Here is a 20,650-nt window from a genome sequence, read left to right on the forward strand (position 1 = left end):
CCCCCCCTTGGACTTATCTATCTGTGGTACTGTATGATTTGTAAATTTTGGAACCTTATCTTTTTGTGAATTCATTTTCCAGCAAATAACATAGAATATAGGTTTGTGTCAGAATCCCCCCCTCCCCCAAAAAAGAAGCAGCAGGAGCCACATTCATCAATTCTTCCTTCATGATCAACCAATGAAAATGTTGATTCTTAACACTTGTCCTTGCCCTATTGTTTTTGCTTACAGTCTGGAGAAGAACAATCTTAATCACAAAGATATAAAAACATGACTGTTAGTATAAATGGCAAACAGTTGTTATAATTTATAGCCAGCTACTTGTTAATCTGTCATTGAGTTTTATTTCTTTGATAGAAGAATATACTTTCATAATCATTTTTTCATTGTCATTTTGGAATTCCAATGTTAATTTTGAATTGCATATTAACTACAAGATGTTGGGATCCTTATGCAGTGTTGCATTAATTGGTTCTGTTTTCTTATACTCATGCCCGTCTAATGATGAATTCCTTTTTATATTTTAATAACCTATGCTTAGTATTCAATTAATTTTTTCCTGACTATCCGTTGCTGGGCTTTGTATCTGCATTATAAAGCATCTAATCAAGTAGCTCATGTCCATTGTGGGAACTGCCGGACAACACTCATGTATCCTTATGGAGCTCCATCAGTCAAATGTGCTCTTTGTCACTTTATTACTAATGTCAGTGTAAGTTTTTATTGATAGAACTATGTTATCTGAGCATTGAATTTTTAGGCTAAAAATTTGTTATGGGTCAGTGTATGTTGTGTGTAGGTAATTATATAAACTGTGTTTTCTAGGAAAGGCTTTCATATATAGATAATTTATATTTTTATTAGCTATTCTGGTATTAGTCTTATTATTACCATCTGTGTCCTGTTTATTCTTTACAAGCATGATCACTTGAGTAATCTCGTGCTGGCTATCAGAGATTGGGATCCAGCCTAAAAGATTGGAGCCTATAATTTGTCACAACCCACTTAAATGCCCTACCTCTTGACTAACTTACTAGGATGTCCTTTAACATTAGATGCATCTGTAAAGGTTATGATATACTGAATATATAATTATGAGATTGTCAGGAGTTATAAGGCTGACTTGGTAGTTGGGAAGGGGGTTGAAAGAGAAGAGAGGGGGGAGGGGGGGGAGAGGTCATATGTTTGAATCCCTACACTAACATTCTAACAAAAACTAACAACTAACATTTGCTGATAAAAGAAATTATGATTCTCAACTTCTGTTTTTTTGTGAATATGATGTGTGTATCTATTTGGTATGTTAAATTTTTCTGAGTTGATTTTTATACCGTTTCCTTGCTTTTGCTCCTCTTTCCTGTCTTGTAGACGAACAATGGAAGGCTTCCAATCCCTGTCCATAGACCCAATGGGACAACCAATGCTGGAACATTACCTACTACTTCAACAGTATGCTTTTATTTTTATTTTTAATTTTTGTGATTATTCATAGTAAGGATGTATTGGTGGTTTTCTGTTCTGATTATATCATTCTATTACCTGCAGTCAATGCCCCAATCTCAAAGTCAAACAGTAGTGGTAGAAAATCCAATGTCTGTTGATTCAAGTGGGAAATTGGTAATTGTTATTGCTTTTCATTTTTAGTTTGGACTTGTATTTTCTTCCTGCATATATGATTCCCCTGAGCATAGCAAGTTTTCCATAAAATAAATTTGACATGTTACAGGTGAGCAATGTTGTTGTTGGGGTTACAACAGATAAGAAATAACGCCGTCACATATAAAAGGTACAGTTCACGTCATGACGCATTACCACAGTTGCTGTCACAGGAAGATATTGTTTGTGTATATGAATATATATGATATTGCAGCCTGCAATTGTTGAATTGAAATTGATATTTTTCCAATATAAGAGCTGGACGAATATCATGTACGTATGTATGAATGTATATGAGGTGGACAAGTCGTGAAAAGGGCTTAAAACCTGTTTTGTGTGATTACCAAAGCCTACTTTGTTGTTTCCTTGGTAGCCATACCCAAATCAATTAGTTCATTCACATTATATGTTTGACTTGTAAGTCCTAAACTAGTAAATGGTATTTCTTTCATGTCTTGTGAAGCTTGTGCTTTTCTTGGTGATCTGTTAGTTACATATGTTGTAATATTTGATGATCTTGTGCAAGCATTGCTTGATAAAATGACTGATATCATAGATTTTTACCAGTCATTTGATAATTTGTACCAGACCCAGGCTGCTTTAGAAATTTGATTTATACCAATTCTCTTTTGACTTGGGTAAACAAATAATGTTGAAAAACATTTCCATGAAAATAATGAACATTTGCCATTACTTGTGCTCAAATCCTACCTGTTGGCCAGCATTTCTTTCTTAAAAATCTTTTTTAATTACCTGAGAATAGAAATCAAATAAAATGGAGAAATCTTTTGGTAGAATCACGTTAATGGTATTTCATACATCGTGATTTTTCTTTGGAATTGTGTTTCAATCAACACATGCTAAATCAATAACGGATATCTTTTAAGTTGTGCTAGTCATGTTGGAAATATGACCAAATTTTTAAGATTTTATACATGTTAACCGTTAATTTGAATGTTTATGAAAATGTTAGGGTATCAAACACATCGTTGCTTTTGTGTGGTTGAATATCTAAGATAACTTTGTGGCTCTTTGCCCCCGTTATTACATTAAAATAAAAATCTACTGTTCGTTAAGTTAAATTATTTTAGAATTGATTACATTTTACCCTCTTATAATTTCTCATTTTTTTACGTCACCAAAATTTTCCTAAAGCTTGGTTTAAAACAAAACCATCAAATTTCGTTAACTCTGCTTAATTAACTAATTGTAGCCTTCTGTAAAAAAAAAATCTAATTGTAGCCTTCTGTAAAAAAAAAAAAAAAAACCTAACTATAGCCTTCTGTAAAAAAAAAAAAACTAATTGTAGCCTTGTTAGTAACGGTTTAAACCATAGTTATGATATTTTTCACTTAATCTTTTTTTTTTGTTCACATTTTAGCCTAAAACGTTTATTTGATTTTTTTTTCTTTGGGGTGGGGGGAGGATGGAAAAACTTTTCATTCGTTTATCTGTTAAAAAAAAATTGAGTGCTAAGAAGTGTTGGATATCATTACCTTAACTAAGATTTTTTATATTTAAGATATCGATTATTAAAAAAATGTATTTTTTTTTCATGAGATGATGCTCAAGTAGCACTTTTGTGCTCTCAATTTAGGCTCGGATCTTATTCATGAGATGATGCTCAAGTAGCACGTTTGTGCTCGCAATTTAGGCTCAGATTTTAAGTAGCAAACTGAAATTGGCTCAAGGACCCATTAAACAGAAAACAGATCTTCCGAAAATGTACTCCAAATGTATAGTTTAGATATCAAAGTACAGTTATTTTTTAAAAAACTATATATCAAAGTACAGTTAATTATGCCTTTACTTACTATAGTCCAACAATGTTAGATATCACCCTAAAAAATACTATTAGATATCAAAGTAAAAACAATTTTAAATTTGGATATTATGAGATAATAAGGAAAATGTTAAGTTACCAGGCACCTGCCTCATTGACGTAGCTGCCTTTAAGATTTCTTTATATATAGAAAATTAATTTTAACTTAAATTATTAGGTGATTACTTTTAATATATTATTTACAATTAATTCATTAGTAACATTATGGAATCTAAAAATATATTGTTATATAGTATTTAATAAGCCTTATCAGTTATCACTTATTTAAAAAAAATGTAGGAAACTTTATTTTATATTTATTTTGAACAAGAAAAATTGGCATTGAAATGAATATAGACCTAAAACTTCATTAAAAAATATTATGATCTGTAGAAACAGACCATTTTGATGAAAAAGACAGTGGTTAGTTCTCTTGGTTCTTACAAAAAAGAAACAGTTCTTTTGGTTTTGATTATCTTTATACATATTCAACCAATTTAATTTCTCTTATTGAGAGCTATTTGAACAAACTTTAGAATATGAAATCACTTTTGTCTTTTTTTTATTTGAATCCCAACAATTATTTTTTTTAAAAGATGGAAAATAAAAAAATAATAAATATTAATTTGAAACAATTTTGAGTTATAGTGAGCATTAATTTGATATTGATAGTTTTGATTTTATTGTTCTAAAATTAAAGATACTGAATGAAATACTAATAAACATTTTTTAGAAGTATTAAATTATATTAAAAAATTATCTCCTTTAAAATGAATGTAATGTTTATAAAATATCATCAACAATACTCGTTATTATTGTCATTGTTAAAAGATGTTTTTCAAAGTTAATTTTTAGAAATTCTATTTACAATAATAATGTTATAACATAGTAATAGATCAATGAATTACCATTGGTGAAAGATTGAAATTATTTTATTATAAACATTTAATTAATAGTTTTATATTAGTTATTTAGTAGCATCATTTAAGTGTGTAATAATAATACAAATAAATAACATTAAGTTGTTGTTGGTGTGAATGGTGCTCCGTTTGATTTCCTAAAACAAGGTCAGTTTTGTCTTATGACGAAAATTAGTTAAAACACTAATTTTATGGTGATAAAAAGAAATAAGCAAAATTATATTTTTAGTCTCCAAGTTATTTTTAGTTGTGGATTTGGTCTCCCATGGTTTCCTATTTTGTAAAATCATGCAATGTTGGTCTCAGACCACAATTGGACGTGGACCGTTAACCAGTTATGCTGATATCACGTGTCATATTCTGATTGGTCAATGAAAATATCAATGCATTTCATCTTTCATCGAGTTGACATTCAATCAAAACGTGACACGTGAGTGGCAGTCATCATCCAATAAGAATGTGACACGTGACAGTCAACATCACTGATCAACGTTCAATTGTTATTTAGGGTCCAACATTACACGATTTTATAAAATAGAAAATCAAATTCGTGAATTAAATTAATGGGGGACCAAATCCAAAACTAAAAATAAGCTGAGGGACCAAATTTACAATTACCAAAAAAATAATACGAAAAGTGTTGTATTATTACACAAAGTGATTTCATGTGTTGATTCTTTCAATTAAGAAAAAAAGAGTAGCCACTAATTGGTCTATTATGTTTTCGGAGTGGGGATGTATTAAATGGCGCCGTGCTGTATTTTGGGGCATATTCCATATGCTGTTGTCAGGAAACTTGCTGGGAAATGCAATAGGGGCTATGCTTGTACACGATTGTCCCATATTAATAATATTTCTTGGTGCTTAAAGAAAAAAATCTACTGATTCTTTGGTGTGGGTTGATTTTGATGTGTGGTTTTTACTTTGTTCGCTTTTTTATTTTATTGTAGTTGTAGCAGCCATAACAGTGTTGGTGAGGAGGAAAGAGAAAAGGAGGAGATAGAGGGGGCAGTGTTGTCACGGGGATGAGGTAGATGGAGGGATAAATTTGGAAACTTGGAGAAAAGGAGAAGAAAAAATCACAAACACTGGATATAGAAAACTCATAAATCTAACGGGCAATATTTCTTTCCCACAACGGTGGATATATGTTGTTCAGAATGAAAGTTACATTTCGCAGTTTAAACATTTGCTTTGAGTTCCGTAGTTTACAACTACAACAAGTGAGTGATATGGATTCTTCTGATCACTCTTACCCATCAAATAACCAGCAGGTATGTAACTTGTTTCCAAATGATGCAGCAAATATATGATTTTTTTTCTGCTTAGAATGAAAAAGGAAGCATTTTTTTTTTGTGTGGAAACAATAGCTAAAAACGTGAACTTGGAATATAATCATAATCATAACTTGTTTGATGTGTTTCACACACTCACACACACACACACGTTTCTCTATTTTGGGCTCCAACCTTTGCTTCAAAATGAACATTTGATCTGTATATTTGGACATATATTATGACAACTATGTTTGTTTTTCTAATTTGCACATATTATTTGTCTGTGTTTGATGATGTTCAGTCAGATTCTTGGTGGGAGGGCAATCCTTCTGCCAAAAACAAAAAGTGTTTGATTCCATATTCCACTAGAATTTGGGGGATTCGTGCTAGGTTAAGATCAGCAAGCAAGGTTATTGGAACTAGAAGAAACATCTGTGAAGACTTACTACCAGATTTCAGATTCAGAATGTTCTCTAATAGAAGTAGAATCCCTTCCAACACAAGTTGATCATCCTTCTACCTTTGAGCCAGAAATCACACATGAAGCATCTGAAAAGACTGGAGATTCTGTTGATGTAGCTGAAATGGAGCAAGTGAGTGAGGATGAGAATCCAATGGCTGATCAATCAACTCAAATGGAGGGGCACAACGGATTTGAAGCACAATTATCCCTCTTGAGGAGGAACCTTTGGCTGAGTCTACTTCAAAGGTTAGACAATTATCCCTCTTGATACAACGTTTACTTCCATTCAATTAAAAAATCAATATTATTTCTGCTCTCTCTCTCTCTTACAAACCGGCTATGAGTGGTCTTTTGTCTTGAAGAAGCTATCTTCTTAGCCTTATAGAGTCTTATTTTTTTATTAAAAATATTAATTATTAATTTTTTTTAATCAAAGGAACCAAACTCAATTTTTTTTTTCTTTTTTTTAACCACTCAACTAACATTTTTCATCTTTCTTAGCCTTATTGAGACTAGTAGGTAAGTAACAGTAACACTAACAAGAAGTAAGAATAAGAGGAGTGTCACGTACTCAGATAGCTGTGTCCAAAACACTTACAATGGTGCTTTAATTTCTTGGTGGCTTTTGTGAAAAGTTTCAGGAGTTGCTTAGTCAGTGGTTAAGACAGATAGAACTGAGGTAGAAACGTATTCTTAGTTGCCCTGTGCCTGCACCTCTTCTTCCTTGGACTGATCGTATCTTCTCACTCTGATGCACCCACCAACCAGGTAAGTTATGTTTCCAAATGTTGTATGCGGTTATGCATGAGCCTAGCTTGCAGCATCTGTGTGTGTGTGAGTACTATTATTTATTCTACAAAAGTTGAAAATGGTTTAATGAACGCATGTACTTTGGTAGAAATAAATTAGTAAAAACATGAACTTGGAAGCATATAGTAGTCACTGCTTCTTGATTGTGCTATCAAGCTTCTAAATGTTTTGAAAGAATTCAAGGTCCTTTCTAAGGGTTGAGGTTGATTTTTCTCCACCACTCATGGAAAGTAATTAACTTTATAGTCAGTCATTTCTTTATTCTTCTCTGTGATATTGGTTTAATTAGCCGCTCCCTGACATGCATGGATGATTTTTAATGTCCCTACAACTTTTCATGATTTGTTGAACATGAGTTTTTTTATTTAACACTGTACCCAACATTTCTTTTTCCTTACTTGCTCCTTGCATCAATCAAAATGTTGGTATGTGTTAAACCACTCCTTCTCCAAACTCACATAACTTTGACAGTGCAAAAGGATAAGTTCTTCATTTACTAGTGTACAAGCTAGCTTTCATGCAACTATTGTGAGTTATGGTTGTTTATAGCAATGCAAACCTCTTCAATAGGTCCAAGATTGCTTATCATCCCCTTATTTTATTGATTCAAGAAAATTTGGTTATGACCCGTAAGTTATGGAAACTGTAGCAAAGCTGCACAAAAGTTACTTCAGTCTCCACATCTAAAAAGTTTATGTTTGTTAAGGGGATAAATAAGACTTGTAATTGTACTTGTACGCTTGATACTCAAAATGAAAATGTATTTTTCATTCTTGTGAATGTCAGTAACATGATAAACGAATGTGCAATGAGCTGTTTTTTCTCTTTCCCATATCATTGGTTTAGTTCTAATTTGCACATTATTGGTCTGTGTTCAATGTTCAGCCAAAGTCTTCGGAGTGCCCTCCTGAGCAGAAACCTTTGGCTGTGTTTGGACATCCATTCTCACTTTTCAGCCTCAACCGAACTGAAATGGACAAGGAAGGTGATGACGTTAATTCTGTTGGACAAAGCTCATCATTGGACACAGTTGAAGTTGAAGGATATCAAGTAAGGCCAGAATTGGAGTCCATAGTAAGAAAATTTCTCGTTAAGCATGGAGACATTTTTCAGAATTGTATGGTATCGACAATGATATTCCATTCAATGTTATTGGAGATGATATGTGACATCATCTCAGACTTGCAAGACAATAATCTCTATGAAATCACAGAAGATAAGCTACATAGCATGATTACTGTTGCAAATGATATGAAAGTGAACATTGAGTGTCTACACTTGAAATTGAAAGAGATTCTTGAGGCAAAGCAGACTCTTGATCAATATGCCAAGCTAGAAGAGAAAAAACATATCAGCAAAAAGATCGTTGAAACTGTCAAGAGACTGCTTGACAGTAAAATGAAAATGTAGTGGCAGCAAAGTTCCAAATATTATGTGATAAAGAGACTGCTTGCAAGGAGTCACTGGTTAGAGCAGAGGATGATTATTCCAAGATATCTCAAACTTTCACAGATGCTAGATCTAAAGTGAGACAATTCGCTAATTGCTCTCTGGCCGATGGTTTGCTTTAGATCTGCCATTTCTTCTCCCCCTTTTTGCTTTCGCTCATTATTTGCACATTGAGCTTTATCTTGAGTATGTATACATATGCCACTATTATTTAGCTTTGTAAGTTTCTATTTGAGGTTTACCAAGTGCTGTAGAAATATGTTTCAATTTGTTGAGTAATGACCAATTCCACAAATTAAAAGGCCTGTGTATGGAACACTTACGGTCTCAAGTATTAGAAGGTTAAGTATGCTTGTGTAGGGAGCAAACGAATTGGGAGGATTACATTTCAAACCAAAAAAAATGAAATTTTGTTTTACTCAAAGCCTTTTATCCTTATTTTGTTGAGTTATTGCTTCAACATGGTGTACCATTGAATTTCTCTATCAAAGTATTTTTAATAGGAGTTAGGAGGATCTCTAAGATTTTAAGCTGTTTCCCTTAATCAGCATGCAACTGATACTTGAGTATGGATGGAAGATTGTTCAGGGACTTTAATAGTTAAATCATCATATAACCCTTTGATTCGAATTAAAAAAATCGAATTTAAATTATTGAAGGAATGGGACATGGAAAATAATCAGGAAGAGGAATACGTACCATGTTCGGAAAAAAAAAATACTGCTGCTGTATTAAAGACTTTATTTCGCAATATTGTATTCACTTTTAGCTGTCTAATGTAAGCTATACATAATGGAGTTTGTATAACAACTTTTCTCATCCAATCTAGTACAAGCATTTTATCAATTTCTCTTAATTAACTCGATCGTTTTGATTCTATATTTTTCAACAAGTTTTTTTTTCCAGTTAGATCAGTGATAGATCGTTGATGCCATCCAACATTAACAACGTGGCATACACTGTAAAAATAGAAAAAGAAAATGTAATTAAAATTTGTTTCACCTGAATACAAAACTAATGAGTTTTTCGCTTCTGGTTTTCGTTATATATATTGCATTCAACAGAAACATAGACTGGAGAGGTAGCTCAATCTAGTTACCCATCCAACCGCATTTCTTAAAGAAATACGTTCTAAATTTTTCAACTAGAGGGGTACATATCAAAATGGACCAAATTTTTCATGAAAACAAAACAAAAGAACAATATACGTTAAATTAAATTAATAAGGAGCCTATACATATGAATTTGTAGTAAATCAAGTTGTATACCCCGTACTGTTACAAATACAATAATATATGACGTCCCTAAAGTAGTGCTAGGCGTTTCTTGTTAATTACTAATTTAGGCACACACATTCATTATGACTTGTTATATACAGCTATATATTGAATATTGAATATATAAATTAAAGCGCAACCCCCAGGGTCTCCTCCAGGTGCACCCCCTCTATTCTTGAAACTCTTTCTTTCTCTCACGCACCAGATGGTAGCTGTTTTCTCCACTTTCACTTCCTTAATTCATTCCATTAATTAGACCACAATTGTCTGTAAGTCTACTTTACTTAGTAGTTTCCTCATACGTACCTTAATTTACACGGTCAAATTAATGCTTTCCTCTCTCTATATATTTGCTTTTTGAGAATATTTAAGCATTGAGAAGATCAGACACCTTGTGTGTGTATATTAACGTGTTTATTTCTACATTAATTTCAAACGTGATTTTCACGCCTCAGATATGATCTTCAGAGATTAATAATTATATATACTATATCTCAAACATGATTCAGTAATTCAGACATTTTGTATATATATGCGAGCATCTAGCTATAATATTGCTCTCTTAGGCTTGGATTATTATGGCTTTTTAGTAATCAGTAACACGTACAAGAACATCATGCATGCATGACATTACATAAGAAGAAAAGAAAAACATGACGAAATGCTGATTAAGGTTTTGTTTGGTAATTCCTGCGTAAACTATTAATTAATAATTATATACTGAATCATTAATTACGTAACGCGCATGCATATATGTTGATTTATACAGAGAGAGGAGCAGAATGGAAACGGAAGAAGGTGGGAGCAGGGGTGCAAAGAGAAGGGGATGCACGTTTCAGAAAAACGATTTCTTCCCGGAGGAATCGTTTAAGAGTTGGGGTAACTACGGAAAAGCGCTGAGGGAGACACCGTGGAGGTTTAAGGATCGGGTTATGACCCGATCCAAGGACGAGACGGAGGTGGTGGAGATGAAGGGGAGGAGCGGCAACGAGATGAAGAAGACGCTCAACTCGTGGGATCTCATATGGTTCGGCATCGGCGCCGTCATCGGCTCCGGCATATTTGTTATTACCGGCCTCGAGGCTCGTGAGGTTGCCGGTCCAGCTGTCGTCTTGTCCTACGTTGCTTCCGGCATCTCCGCCTTGCTCTCCGTCTTCTGCTACACCGAATTCGCCGTCGAAATTCCCGTCGCAGGTTTTTGCCCTTCTTCACTATTATGACAAAGCTTACTTTCAGTTTGGTGTTTTTTAGGAGATACTTTGAAATGGTCAACTAGGACTTCATTGTCCTAATCAATGTCCACAAATTACGTAGTTGAGTAATTACAAGTTTGTGGGAGATTGACAAAGACTATAGATTCGATCATAGTGTGATTATTTCTATTAATCTTTTGGTGTATCGATTATTTCTATTCTAGATTGGAGTTTTATGTTAGTAAACTATTTTATAAATTATAGAGAGATGAAAACTTTCATAAGAACACAATGTCAAAAATACTTAAGAAATACTAAAAAATAAGAAGTTATCTGGAAGAATTTTGTTACTTAATTCTATTGGATTCGAATAGAATTATCTAAAAAAAAAATAAGAAGAATTAATATATATGTATCATAATAAATGCCTATGTATAATCACTGTTTTACTTAAGAATGTGAAAGCAATGATATATGATAGTTTTTGTGGTGAGTGTTTTTCAGGTGGGTCATTTGCATACTTAAGAGTGGAACTGGGAGACTTCGTGGCCTTCATGGCCGCCGGAAACATCCTCCTGGAGTACGTAATAGGCGGCGCCACCATATCGCGGTCATGGACCTCCTACTTCGCCACCCTATGCAACCACCACCCAGACGAGTTCCGCATAATAGTCCCCAACATGAACCCCGACTACGGCCACCTGGACCCCATAGCCGTGGTGGCCCTCATCGCCATAGCCACCCTCGCAATGTGCAGCACCAAAGCCTCCTCCCTCTTCAACAACATCGCCACGATACTCCACTGCCTCGTCATCGTCTTCGTCATCGTCGCCGGATTAATCAACGCCAACCCACAAAACCTGACTCCCTTCGCACCCTTCGGCGCCCGCGGCGTCTTCAAGGCCTCGGCGGTTCTCTTCTTCGCCTACCTCGGCTTCGACGCGGTGGCGACAATGGCAGAGGAAACCAAGAACCCTGCTAGAGACATTCCCATTGGACTTGTCGGGTCCATGACGATAACAACGTTGGTGTATTGCTTATTGTCTTTAACACTATGTCTTGTGCAGTCATACAAGGAAATTGACGTGGATGCACCGTTTTCTGTTGCTTTTAACGCTGTTGGGTGGGATTGGGCTAAGTACATCGTTGCATTGGGAGCGTTGAAGGGAATGACCACTGTTTTGCTAGTGACTATAGTTGGTGAGTCTCGTTACTTGACACACATTTCACGTACTCACATGATGCCACCTTGGTTTGGCCACGTGGATGACAAGACGGGGACGCCGGTGAATGCTACAATAGCAATGCTCACAGCAACGTCAGTGGTTGCTTTCTTCACAAACTTTCGTGTTCTCTCTAACCTCTTGTCGATTTCCACTCTCCTTATTTTCATGCTAGTGGCCGTGGCGCTTCTAGTTAGGCGATATTACTCGAGTGGGGTAACAACAAAGGAGAATCAAGTGAAGTTTGTTGTGTGCCTTGTGCTAATATTTGGGGCTTCGTGTGGCGTTTCGGCTTATTGGGCAAACAGTGATGGGATTATTGGGTACGTGATTTGTGTGCCTTTATGGGTTTTAGGGACCGGAGGGCTTTGGCTTGGTGTTCCAATGGCCAAGAAACCCAAAGTTTGGGGGGTGCCTTTGGTTCCGTGGCTACTTGCTTTGTCTATTTTTATCAACATTTTCCTTCTTGGCTCTATCGACCTCGACTCCTATATTAGGTTTGGGGTGTGGACGCTGTTGCTCTTGCTTTACTATGCTCTTGTTGGCTTGCATGCTTCTTATGACACGGCAAAGGACTTTGAGAGTCTAAGTAATATTACTACTAATCAGGTTCATGACCAAGACTTAAACCATGTGGAACAGGGACTGCAAACCCAAAAGACTACTACATAGGATCAAAAAACTTGTTTCACGTGTCTGTGAATAGAAAGCAACATTTTTTCTTTCTTTTCATCGCATCATAAATTTATGATATTTATATTTTTCTTTTTAGGTGTTGAATAATATTATAGATATTCATCAAACATTTTTCCAAATATAATGTAGCATATGATATTGAGTGATGATTCATGAATATCTATATATTTTAAACATTTAAAAAATATTTCTTTTTTTATGTTTTTCTTTATGTCAAATCATAATATCTATTTTTTTCTTACTTTCTCACTTTTATTAGGTGTTCATTGATATATTGGATGTCCAAGTATAATTTTTCTATGATATTAGATTAGAGATCAACCACTAAATATTAGTCTCACAAGCTTATTACTTTATTACGTGTTTGAGAATATATATGCGAAGTACTATTTATTGTAAGGAAATACATATGGTGCATGATATATTGTGAAATGCTATTAGAATGCAAAGAAAATATATACGAAGCACTATATATTATTAAAAAAAGTACCAAACTACAATCTATATATATAAAAAAAGACTATGCCAAAGTTATTACTAATTTATTACTTTCTCTTAAGAAATTAAAAGGAAAAAAATAATATGAAAATTATAGATAAGCAGAAAAAAAAATCATAAATAATACAATTTTATACATTCCAATAAAAAATCATGGGTTAGCATTTTTCTTCATAGAAAGCGCTATTTTTTTTGGTGATTATTAAAAAGAAAGAAAAGATATTAATTTAAAGAATGTTAAACTATGTAAGTGTAATTAAGAGGATCTAATTTAATTAGTTAAGTATGATAGGTGAGTGTTATAAATCTCTTTATATTATATTTGATTCTTAAATATATATATATAAACTTAAGAATATTTTACCATTTTATAAATTTAATTATATAAAATACTTATACTTTTTTTTAGAAGATAAAATACTTAGGGCATTGCTTCCGTGGATGAGTTATTGAAATGGTCTATATATATGGTAAGTTTTCCGATTATCTTTTTATATTTGTTACATCAAAATCTTCATGACGCGGGATACGAAGGTTAATCTTCTGGTGCGTGTTTTGTGATATTATATTGACTCTTTCTTAGGATTCACTTTTGAGTGTTTACCTTAGGACTTGTTAGAAATTCAAGCATTTTAGTTCGGAAGAGAATGATTTCCCCTTAATTTAATTTCAAATCCGATCCATATTTGGAAACTATCAAAATTCTATCAACTTACTCAAGCCGTATTCGGATACGGTTCTAATACGGATTTAGTCATTTTCTGAATTTTTAAAATTAAAAAAATCCTGAAAGGATAGGGAACACGTTATTCCCTCTTCAGTCTCTCCGTTCTTTCACGCGACTTCCCTCTTCAACAACGCCACTCCCTTTATCACGCCGGAGGCACGACGGAGTTGACGACCGGAGGACGGCGCTTCCTACTTCGTTTTCCGGTACGGTCCGAGGTCTCTCTTCGCTCTTCAGTCTTCTCTCTCCCTTTTCCGGCACTGTCCGAGGCGGTCTCACTTCTCTCTCCCTTTTCCGACGAGGTCACCACTGTTTGTGCGTTTTCCGGCGAAGTACTCTCCGTGATTTTCGCTTTTTGCGCTCGATTTCTCTGCATTTTATCTGTTATGTATTTTGAAGTTTGATTTCTCCCCTGATTTTGAAATTTGATATAAAAAAAATTGAGGTTGTGTTATGTTTTTTTATGTTCTGACTTCTCAGTTCTCATGTTCTGTTTTCTTTTCTCATTTCTGATGTTGTTATTATTGTGTGGTTGTGTTGCTTGAAAAAATGTCTACAACTGTTGGAGGAGAGGGTCAGTTCTAGTGCTACTCGTAGATTTGCTTCCTCAGAACTGTAGATGATCATATTTGCATACATATATAATTCTTTTAATAATTTTTTATTAACGTATCGAAGACCTATCGTATCCTTAATTTTAAGAAATTTGCCATATCGCTGTATCCGTGTCGTGTGGTACCCGTGTCGTATCCCGTATCTAGGCTTCATAACACAGTGTAAGATTTTGACATAACTTGTTGTTCTGAGAATCCTACTTTTAAGTTAGAGATGCCATTTTTGGTTCTGAGTTGTATAATGGCAGCAGAAGTTAAAGGCTTTGGCTGGTTAGGAATTTTTTTTATAATATTCATTTAAATAAACTATTCATTGTAAACTAGAAAGAAATATTTAAAATTCTTCTGAGAAAACCATAGAAATAGCTACCATCAAATTATTGGTAGTTATCATGTTTATTTGTGAACTTTGATTTTATTTTAATTTGTTAAATTTAAATCCCTTTCTATCTTTCATCAATTTCAAATCTTGTTTTGTCTTGTGCCCCCTTCCCCCTAATAAAAGGTCATCTGATCTTTAGTGAACCTTAAAAGAAGCAAAGTGAACATGATATCTCTCTCATATGGTAAGGAACATAAATAAATAAAGTAGAGATTTGTAGGGGGAATGCTTATGGTTGGAACAAATCCATTTTCTTATGATGTTACAGTTGCATTTGTCCCATACCAGCTAATTTATCTGAGCAGACTGAGCCTTCTGCTATTTCTACTGAAGAACTGGGTTGAAAGGTTCAGTTGCTGATCTCATAAGATTATTGACTTGAGTAAGTTGTACATGTTATTGTTCCATTGATTTGGTTTCCAAGGGTTGTAGTGGTGTGATGTGAAGAAATATATTTGTTTTTGAGAGGTCATACTTATCATGATAATTAGCTCATAAACATGTGATATTTATTATAATTTTGCTTTATTTGTAATCCCAGGATATTGGTTTCTAGCTTTAGTTTGAGATCTGATTTTGTGTCGAGTAATGCCTTCCTAGTGGTAGAATATTTCTCACTTTGTTTGAATTGTCTTAAATCCAAATTTTACATTTGCAGAGCATTTCTTGAAGCAAAGTGTGGATTTCTGATAACTACAAGTGCAAAGGGCATCTTTTTGTGCTAGTTATGCTATCTGTAATCGATTTATATAATGTTCCATTTGCTTTTTGATATTGCAAGAAATTCTGGTTTTGTTCGTGGTTATCAACAAGGATACGGTTAGTTGGTTACCAGCAGTAGTTTAGTCTGGTGAACATAAAGTTGAAATGGGTGAAAGATAGGACATTGGATGTTGTTGTTCCTGGTCAGAGGGATCTTAAGGCAGCTAGGATCCTTGTCTCCGTCATTTATTCTTCTTCTGAATGCTGCCTTCCAATATACTATCTTTCTCACCACTGTGGACACTTTGTCTTCCGAGTGACCTCAAACTCTCCACCTTTATCAGAAGATATCCCAATATATTTATTGAGTCCTCTTTTCTTGATAGTGGAGGCTCTCCTGTTCTGTGTTTCAGTTTGGCTCCAGAAGCCTTGGAGCTCCATCACGAGGAAATGAACATCCTTCAGCAAAATCAGTTGGAACTCCAGGTTATGCTGTGCAAATTGCTTATGCTCACTAGTGATAGGATCCTTCCACTACAAACCATTGACCAGTTAAAATGGGACTTGGGTTTACCATATGATTACCAGCTGTACAAATTGGAGAGGAATTCACAAGCCTGCTGAAGAAAGGGCTATTGGATAGGAGTAAGGGTGTATACAAAAAAAGCATAGACACTAATTTGGTGGAGGGTCTGAGAGAGGAGGTTTGCATTGCTAAAAAAACTAACCAGCTTAGTTCTGAGGATGAATCAGATTCCATGTTTTCTGAATATAATTCAAAACCCTTGCTGATATATGTGAATGTGATATTTCTCTTTAGCCATTATGTTAATGTGGTTTGGCTTAGTGACAATTTTGAAATCTGTCCTAGATGGGATGTTTGCATATTACTACTTTTCACCCGCTTTTGCCTCTTGTGAAGATCTGTCAATGACCAAATATATCAGCAATGCTATCTTAGCAAGGGAGAGCATTTTCTGATTAGATGTAATATTCTGGAATAAGGGTTACAGCTCAATATTATTTTAAGATTAGATAGACATATAGCTACAATTCATTTTACTGAGAGAAATTTTGGGTATCTCAATCTTTATGGTAGTTGAAAATGTAATTTAAAAACAATGACTAGATGCCTATAGTTCTAGAGCATCTTTTTTTAGGGGGTTATGGGAGGTGTTTGACAAAAATCACAATCTTTTTTAAAAACAAATTCGCATGAATTTGTTCATTATGCCCATGAGGAAGTTTTGCTGTTTTATTAATATACATACAACAGGGCTCTAAGTTTCAAAGCCCTCATCCATTAAGACTAAATACGAATAGAATGTTAACTAATTAAAGTATCTTTATCCTGTAATTAGAGAAGAGTTGCATAATTTTTTCTCTTCAAATTCACACACGATAAAAATAAGCTGATACATGTCTTTAAGCCCTATTTTTGTAATAATAAAATAAAAGCTAGTTCTTGAAAGGTAGCCTGTTAATTAATACATAAAAGGGGAATTCAAACTCACGAACGACGGAACGAGTGGTATTCTTACTCTGGCATTTGTCCTCGCGTCCCAAAAGCTAAATTTTGTCGTGTAAGATATTATATACATGTCATTTATATTATTCTGAATATAAACTTGATGCCACTCGTGCTATTGAGACTTTCAACTTTTTTCTCCGTTTGAAAGTGACAAACCTGTACAGTTTAAGCCCTTCATGATCACAATTCACAACAGACTTGTCAGTTTTTCATATTCCAATTTTGTAGATGACCAGTCCAAAAGCAATTTTTTACGGACAAAATTTAAATAAAGTCCCTTTTACCCTCTTAATTCTTCAATAAATCATGTTCTTTTATATTTTGCAATAATATTCAAATGTTATTGATCGATGTAATAAAATACTTAAATCTAAATTTTGCCCTTTCAATTTGATCTACCATTTCAGCTTATTTTCATAACATTGCTCTGTTTAAAATAACTTTTATTTTGGCCATCAATAAATTTTGAAAATAATTTTTTTTCTTAAAAGATTATTACATAAACAGATCAACTCAACACTTACATGTGTTGAAATTAAAATAAATAAAAGACTAATACCGCTTGGTGAAATCAAAGTGACAAAGTCCTTCAATGACTGAAAATCAACTTGATTTACCATTTTTTCAAGGACCAAATTTATGTCTCAAAAATCATTCGAATTACCTTTTTTTTTAATATTCAACTAAAACTTTTGAACATTATTAAAATACATCTTGATATTGGACGTCAAATCTCACCATATTTTTTTATGCGTGATTCACTGGTTAACATGACACTTGACAGAACTGCAAGGTATAACTAACTTGAAAGCAAATATTAGGAAAATGATAGCGTGTCCAAAAGTGTCAAATAGAAAGCACTATCATGCCTTAGAACATGACATTCATATCATACACCATTTGTGATCCATGTATTGTGAAATGTAAACAGAAGGTAAAAGCGGGGGAAAAATACAAACATATGTTTATTTTAACCCCCACCCAACCCCTCAAAAAGGAAGAACAAAGTTAAATGAGAAAGAAAAAAAAACAACGAAGCTACAAAATAATATATAATCAGTGCAACCTTGTCAACTCTTCTACTCTCTTGCATAACTCCTCTACTGAAACATCCAATGCCTTGGAAATTTCATCCATCTTACTTCGGTTAAGATCAAGAAATGATTCGATCAAATCTCCATCTAAAAAGTTTCTAGCTTCAACAGTTTTCTTCTCGTTGTTAAATGATCTCCATTGCTCATGGCTGAGCCCTCCAACGCCTTTAATTACCTTCCTCAAATTTGACTGAAGTTTCTCCAAGAAAACATATTGCTCATGTGGAAGAGAAGCAATTACTCCAATAACACCATTAATGGTGCCAAAGATAACAGTTGGAATCTGGCCCACATCAGAATCTGGCAAGCGCATAACAAGGGAGCCATGCCGGAACCGATTGACAAATTCTCCAAGGTGATACTCACCAACCACTTCAAGACGACCTCGCTCTTCATCAGTGGCACCTTCACTATTTTTCCGAACTGTGAACAGATTAAAACTGTTTTCTGCACCTAGATATATGTCATCATCAACAATTTCAACGGCTGACATCCAATTTGCATTGTAGTCACGAGCTCTTTCCTCAATAGCACCTTCTTCATGCTATCAATAAGGAACAACTTATCATTCCAAAAGAACATGGTGTACTCATTATATATACAAAAAATCAGTTATTCATCCAAAACGATAAGCAGCACAACAGTTGAAATTTAACAAAACCAGACAGAAACTAGTGTCACAACAGTTTAAAATTTACCTTGTAGATTAACAAGGAAATCGACTTCATCAGATCACCAACTACAATAAAATCTCCTCTAGTTTGCACATAAAGTGCTAGGATGTGCCCATGATGTCCACATTCAGACTGCAATTCATGGGTACCATCATCCCGGAGCACCCACTTATACAGCTGAATTTTTTGATTAATAGCAGCAAGCAATTTACCATTAAATGCATTCAAGCAATAAACAGCTCCTTTTGTCTCTTTCTCGGCAATTAGCTGTAGTTTTCCATCTTCAACAGCAAAAACAAGAATTCTTCCCTACATGTTTTAAAATGGCCATAGGAAGCAGGATATCAGAAGCTTGACTAGAATAATGCTGAAAAAACAAAATTTCTCACTTACTTTGGTTGGTTCCATTTCCTCTGGCAGTACATATGCAGTTCCAACACAGTAATACACATTATTGTCATCTGAGAAGGAGCAGCTAATTATGAAGCAACCATACTCATAAGTGTCAAGAGAATAAGTTGATATGAACTCAAAAGTCTGGTCATCCAGCAAGCGGACAAAGTGCATTTCTGAGTCTTCACCACTAGCTGGGTTGTATTTCAAACTACAAATAGCAAAAGTCCTAGATTGCTCCTGGTGGCAGATACGTCGTGCGTGCTCCCCCAGCGGAATAGAGCGAATATGAAGTTTTTGTATATCATCAATAGTGCCAATAGTAAGCTCACCTTCTTTTGCAATTGCCAAACTGTTTAAGTTATTAAAAGTAGATGAGTACCATCACCAGTAAAGGATTTTATATTAAATTGTACAAGATCCAAGAACAGCACAAGGGGATATGTAAACAACTCTAGTAAGTCAAACTAACAAAGACCAAGATACCTGTCTGGAAAAGCAGCAGAATTGAAAGGACACATGTGACTCACTTCCTTCAGATTCACATTACTATAAAGTAATTTTTTGTTACTACTATAAATTACAGTTGGCCGATCAGATGCAGCAAATACATGAGTAGTATTTTTGGAGGAGAAAGTCCGTAGTGTTATAGGTTGTGTCCCTAGAGATACCTTTTTCCTATCTGTTAATTCACCGGTACTAGTATTCAACATAAAGTTTAAGAGATGGCCATCACCGAGGGCACATAGCAAGTACGATATCTGGAGAATAAAATGAAAAAAGCAACACACTTTAATAAGATGTTTTTAAGAAGGAAACTACCATTAAACTTGTGACATTGAAAGTTAAGCAATGCCTCAATTTAACATGAGCATAAGAGTAAAAAGATATTAATGTTGCTGGGTAGTATATTCCTCACAACTGTCGCACATGTAAAAATCCAAAATCTCTACTTCAAAAATAGAACTTACAAGAAATAAAGTAAGAAAGCAGAATGCCAGAATCAAAAAAATAAAAGCAAGTACAAAAATGACTCAAGGAAAACCTACCCCTTCAAAGGCACAAGAAGACAGAATGATCTCCCTCCTATTGTTCCTTATTGTTCCTTTGTGATGAGACTCAGATCCAGGAAGAGAAAAAATTCTAACACTTATGGTCTGTCCCCATTCCAACTGCTGCTAGATTACTGTGAATGGGGTTTTCCCCAATGGGATTTATGTCCAGGGATGAAAACTCAAACTCTAGC

The 20,650-nt window shown here is 34.4% G+C and overlaps 3 protein-coding genes and 2 long non-coding RNA genes across 8 annotated transcripts in view; 4 read left to right on the forward strand and 1 right to left on the reverse strand.

The window, feature by feature from the left end:
• LOC100776394 (protein LSD1-like) overlaps positions 1 to 2,115 on the forward strand; it is a 5,726-nt gene extending 3,611 nt beyond the window's left edge. Inside the window, exons 4-7 of one of the 2 annotated variants that reach the window (XM_006579329.4) lie at positions 603 to 709; positions 1,372 to 1,452; positions 1,549 to 1,620; positions 1,730 to 2,110. In XM_006579329.4, coding sequence (XP_006579392.1) covers positions 603 to 709; positions 1,372 to 1,452; positions 1,549 to 1,620; positions 1,730 to 1,771 — 302 coding nt within the window. In that variant the 3' untranslated portion in view covers positions 1,772 to 2,110. Of the gene's footprint in view, positions 1 to 602; positions 716 to 1,371; positions 1,453 to 1,548; positions 1,621 to 1,729 lie in introns of both variants that reach the window. The other variant, NM_001254415.2, reaches the window with a different exon arrangement.
• A 2,994-nt stretch (positions 2,116 to 5,109) lies between these two features.
• On the forward strand, positions 5,110 to 8,701 carry LOC102669171 (uncharacterized). Of its 3 annotated transcripts, none has more exons than XR_414451.4 (4): positions 5,114 to 5,675; positions 5,980 to 6,387; positions 6,777 to 6,909; positions 7,837 to 8,701. It is a non-coding gene; the product is annotated as an uncharacterized lncRNA (long non-coding RNA). The 3 variants fall into 3 exon arrangements; XR_414452.4 differs by having other exon boundaries at positions 5,115 to 5,675; positions 6,783 to 6,909; XR_001388462.3 differs by having other exon boundaries at positions 5,110 to 5,675; positions 5,980 to 6,909.
• Positions 8,702 to 10,594: 1,893 nt separating this feature from the next.
• Positions 10,595 to 12,765, forward strand: LOC100785105 (cationic amino acid transporter 1). The gene is made up of 2 exons (XM_014776094.2): positions 10,595 to 10,871; positions 11,375 to 12,765. The coding sequence occupies exons 1-2, from the start codon at positions 10,610 to 10,612 to the stop codon at positions 12,763 to 12,765; spliced, it is 1,653 nt and encodes a 550-aa protein (XP_014631580.2). The 5' UTR covers positions 10,595 to 10,609.
• A 1,090-nt stretch (positions 12,766 to 13,855) lies between these two features.
• LOC106798743 (uncharacterized) lies at positions 13,856 to 16,750 on the forward strand. Its single transcript, XR_001388463.3, has 2 exons — positions 13,856 to 15,392; positions 15,669 to 16,750. It is a non-coding gene; the product is annotated as an uncharacterized lncRNA (long non-coding RNA).
• Positions 16,751 to 18,109: 1,359 nt separating this feature from the next.
• LOC100777459 (DNA damage-binding protein 1) overlaps positions 18,110 to 20,650 on the reverse strand; it is an 11,435-nt gene continuing 8,894 nt past the window's right edge. The window contains exons 15-19 of the mRNA XM_041013673.1: positions 20,454 to 20,582; positions 19,891 to 20,165; positions 19,405 to 19,756; positions 19,036 to 19,320; positions 18,110 to 18,881 (exon numbers count right to left, since the gene is read on the reverse strand). Of these exons, the coding sequence (XP_040869607.1) occupies positions 18,300 to 18,881; positions 19,036 to 19,320; positions 19,405 to 19,756; positions 19,891 to 20,165; positions 20,454 to 20,582 (1,623 nt within the window). The 3' untranslated portion in view covers positions 18,110 to 18,299. The remainder of the gene's footprint in view (positions 18,882 to 19,035; positions 19,321 to 19,404; positions 19,757 to 19,890; positions 20,166 to 20,453; positions 20,583 to 20,650) is intronic.

The sequence above is a fragment of the Glycine max genome, assembly GCF_000004515.6.
Source record: "Glycine max cultivar Williams 82 chromosome 5 unlocalized genomic scaffold, Glycine_max_v4.0 Gm05_scaffold_79, whole genome shotgun sequence".
Taxonomy (NCBI): domain Eukaryota; kingdom Viridiplantae; phylum Streptophyta; class Magnoliopsida; order Fabales; family Fabaceae; genus Glycine; species Glycine max.

What these genes read in the sequence shown, in the direction of transcription:
- LOC100785105 (XM_014776094.2), top strand. Translation starts at nt 10,610, where the DNA reads ATGACCCGATCCAAGGACGAGACGGAGGTGGTGGAGATGAAGGGGAGG. An exon ending in CGTCGAAATTCCCGTCGCAG is followed by an intron (nt 10,872 to 11,374) that starts GTTTTTGCCCTT and finishes AGTGTTTTTCAG; the next exon opens with GTGGGTCATTTGCATACTTA.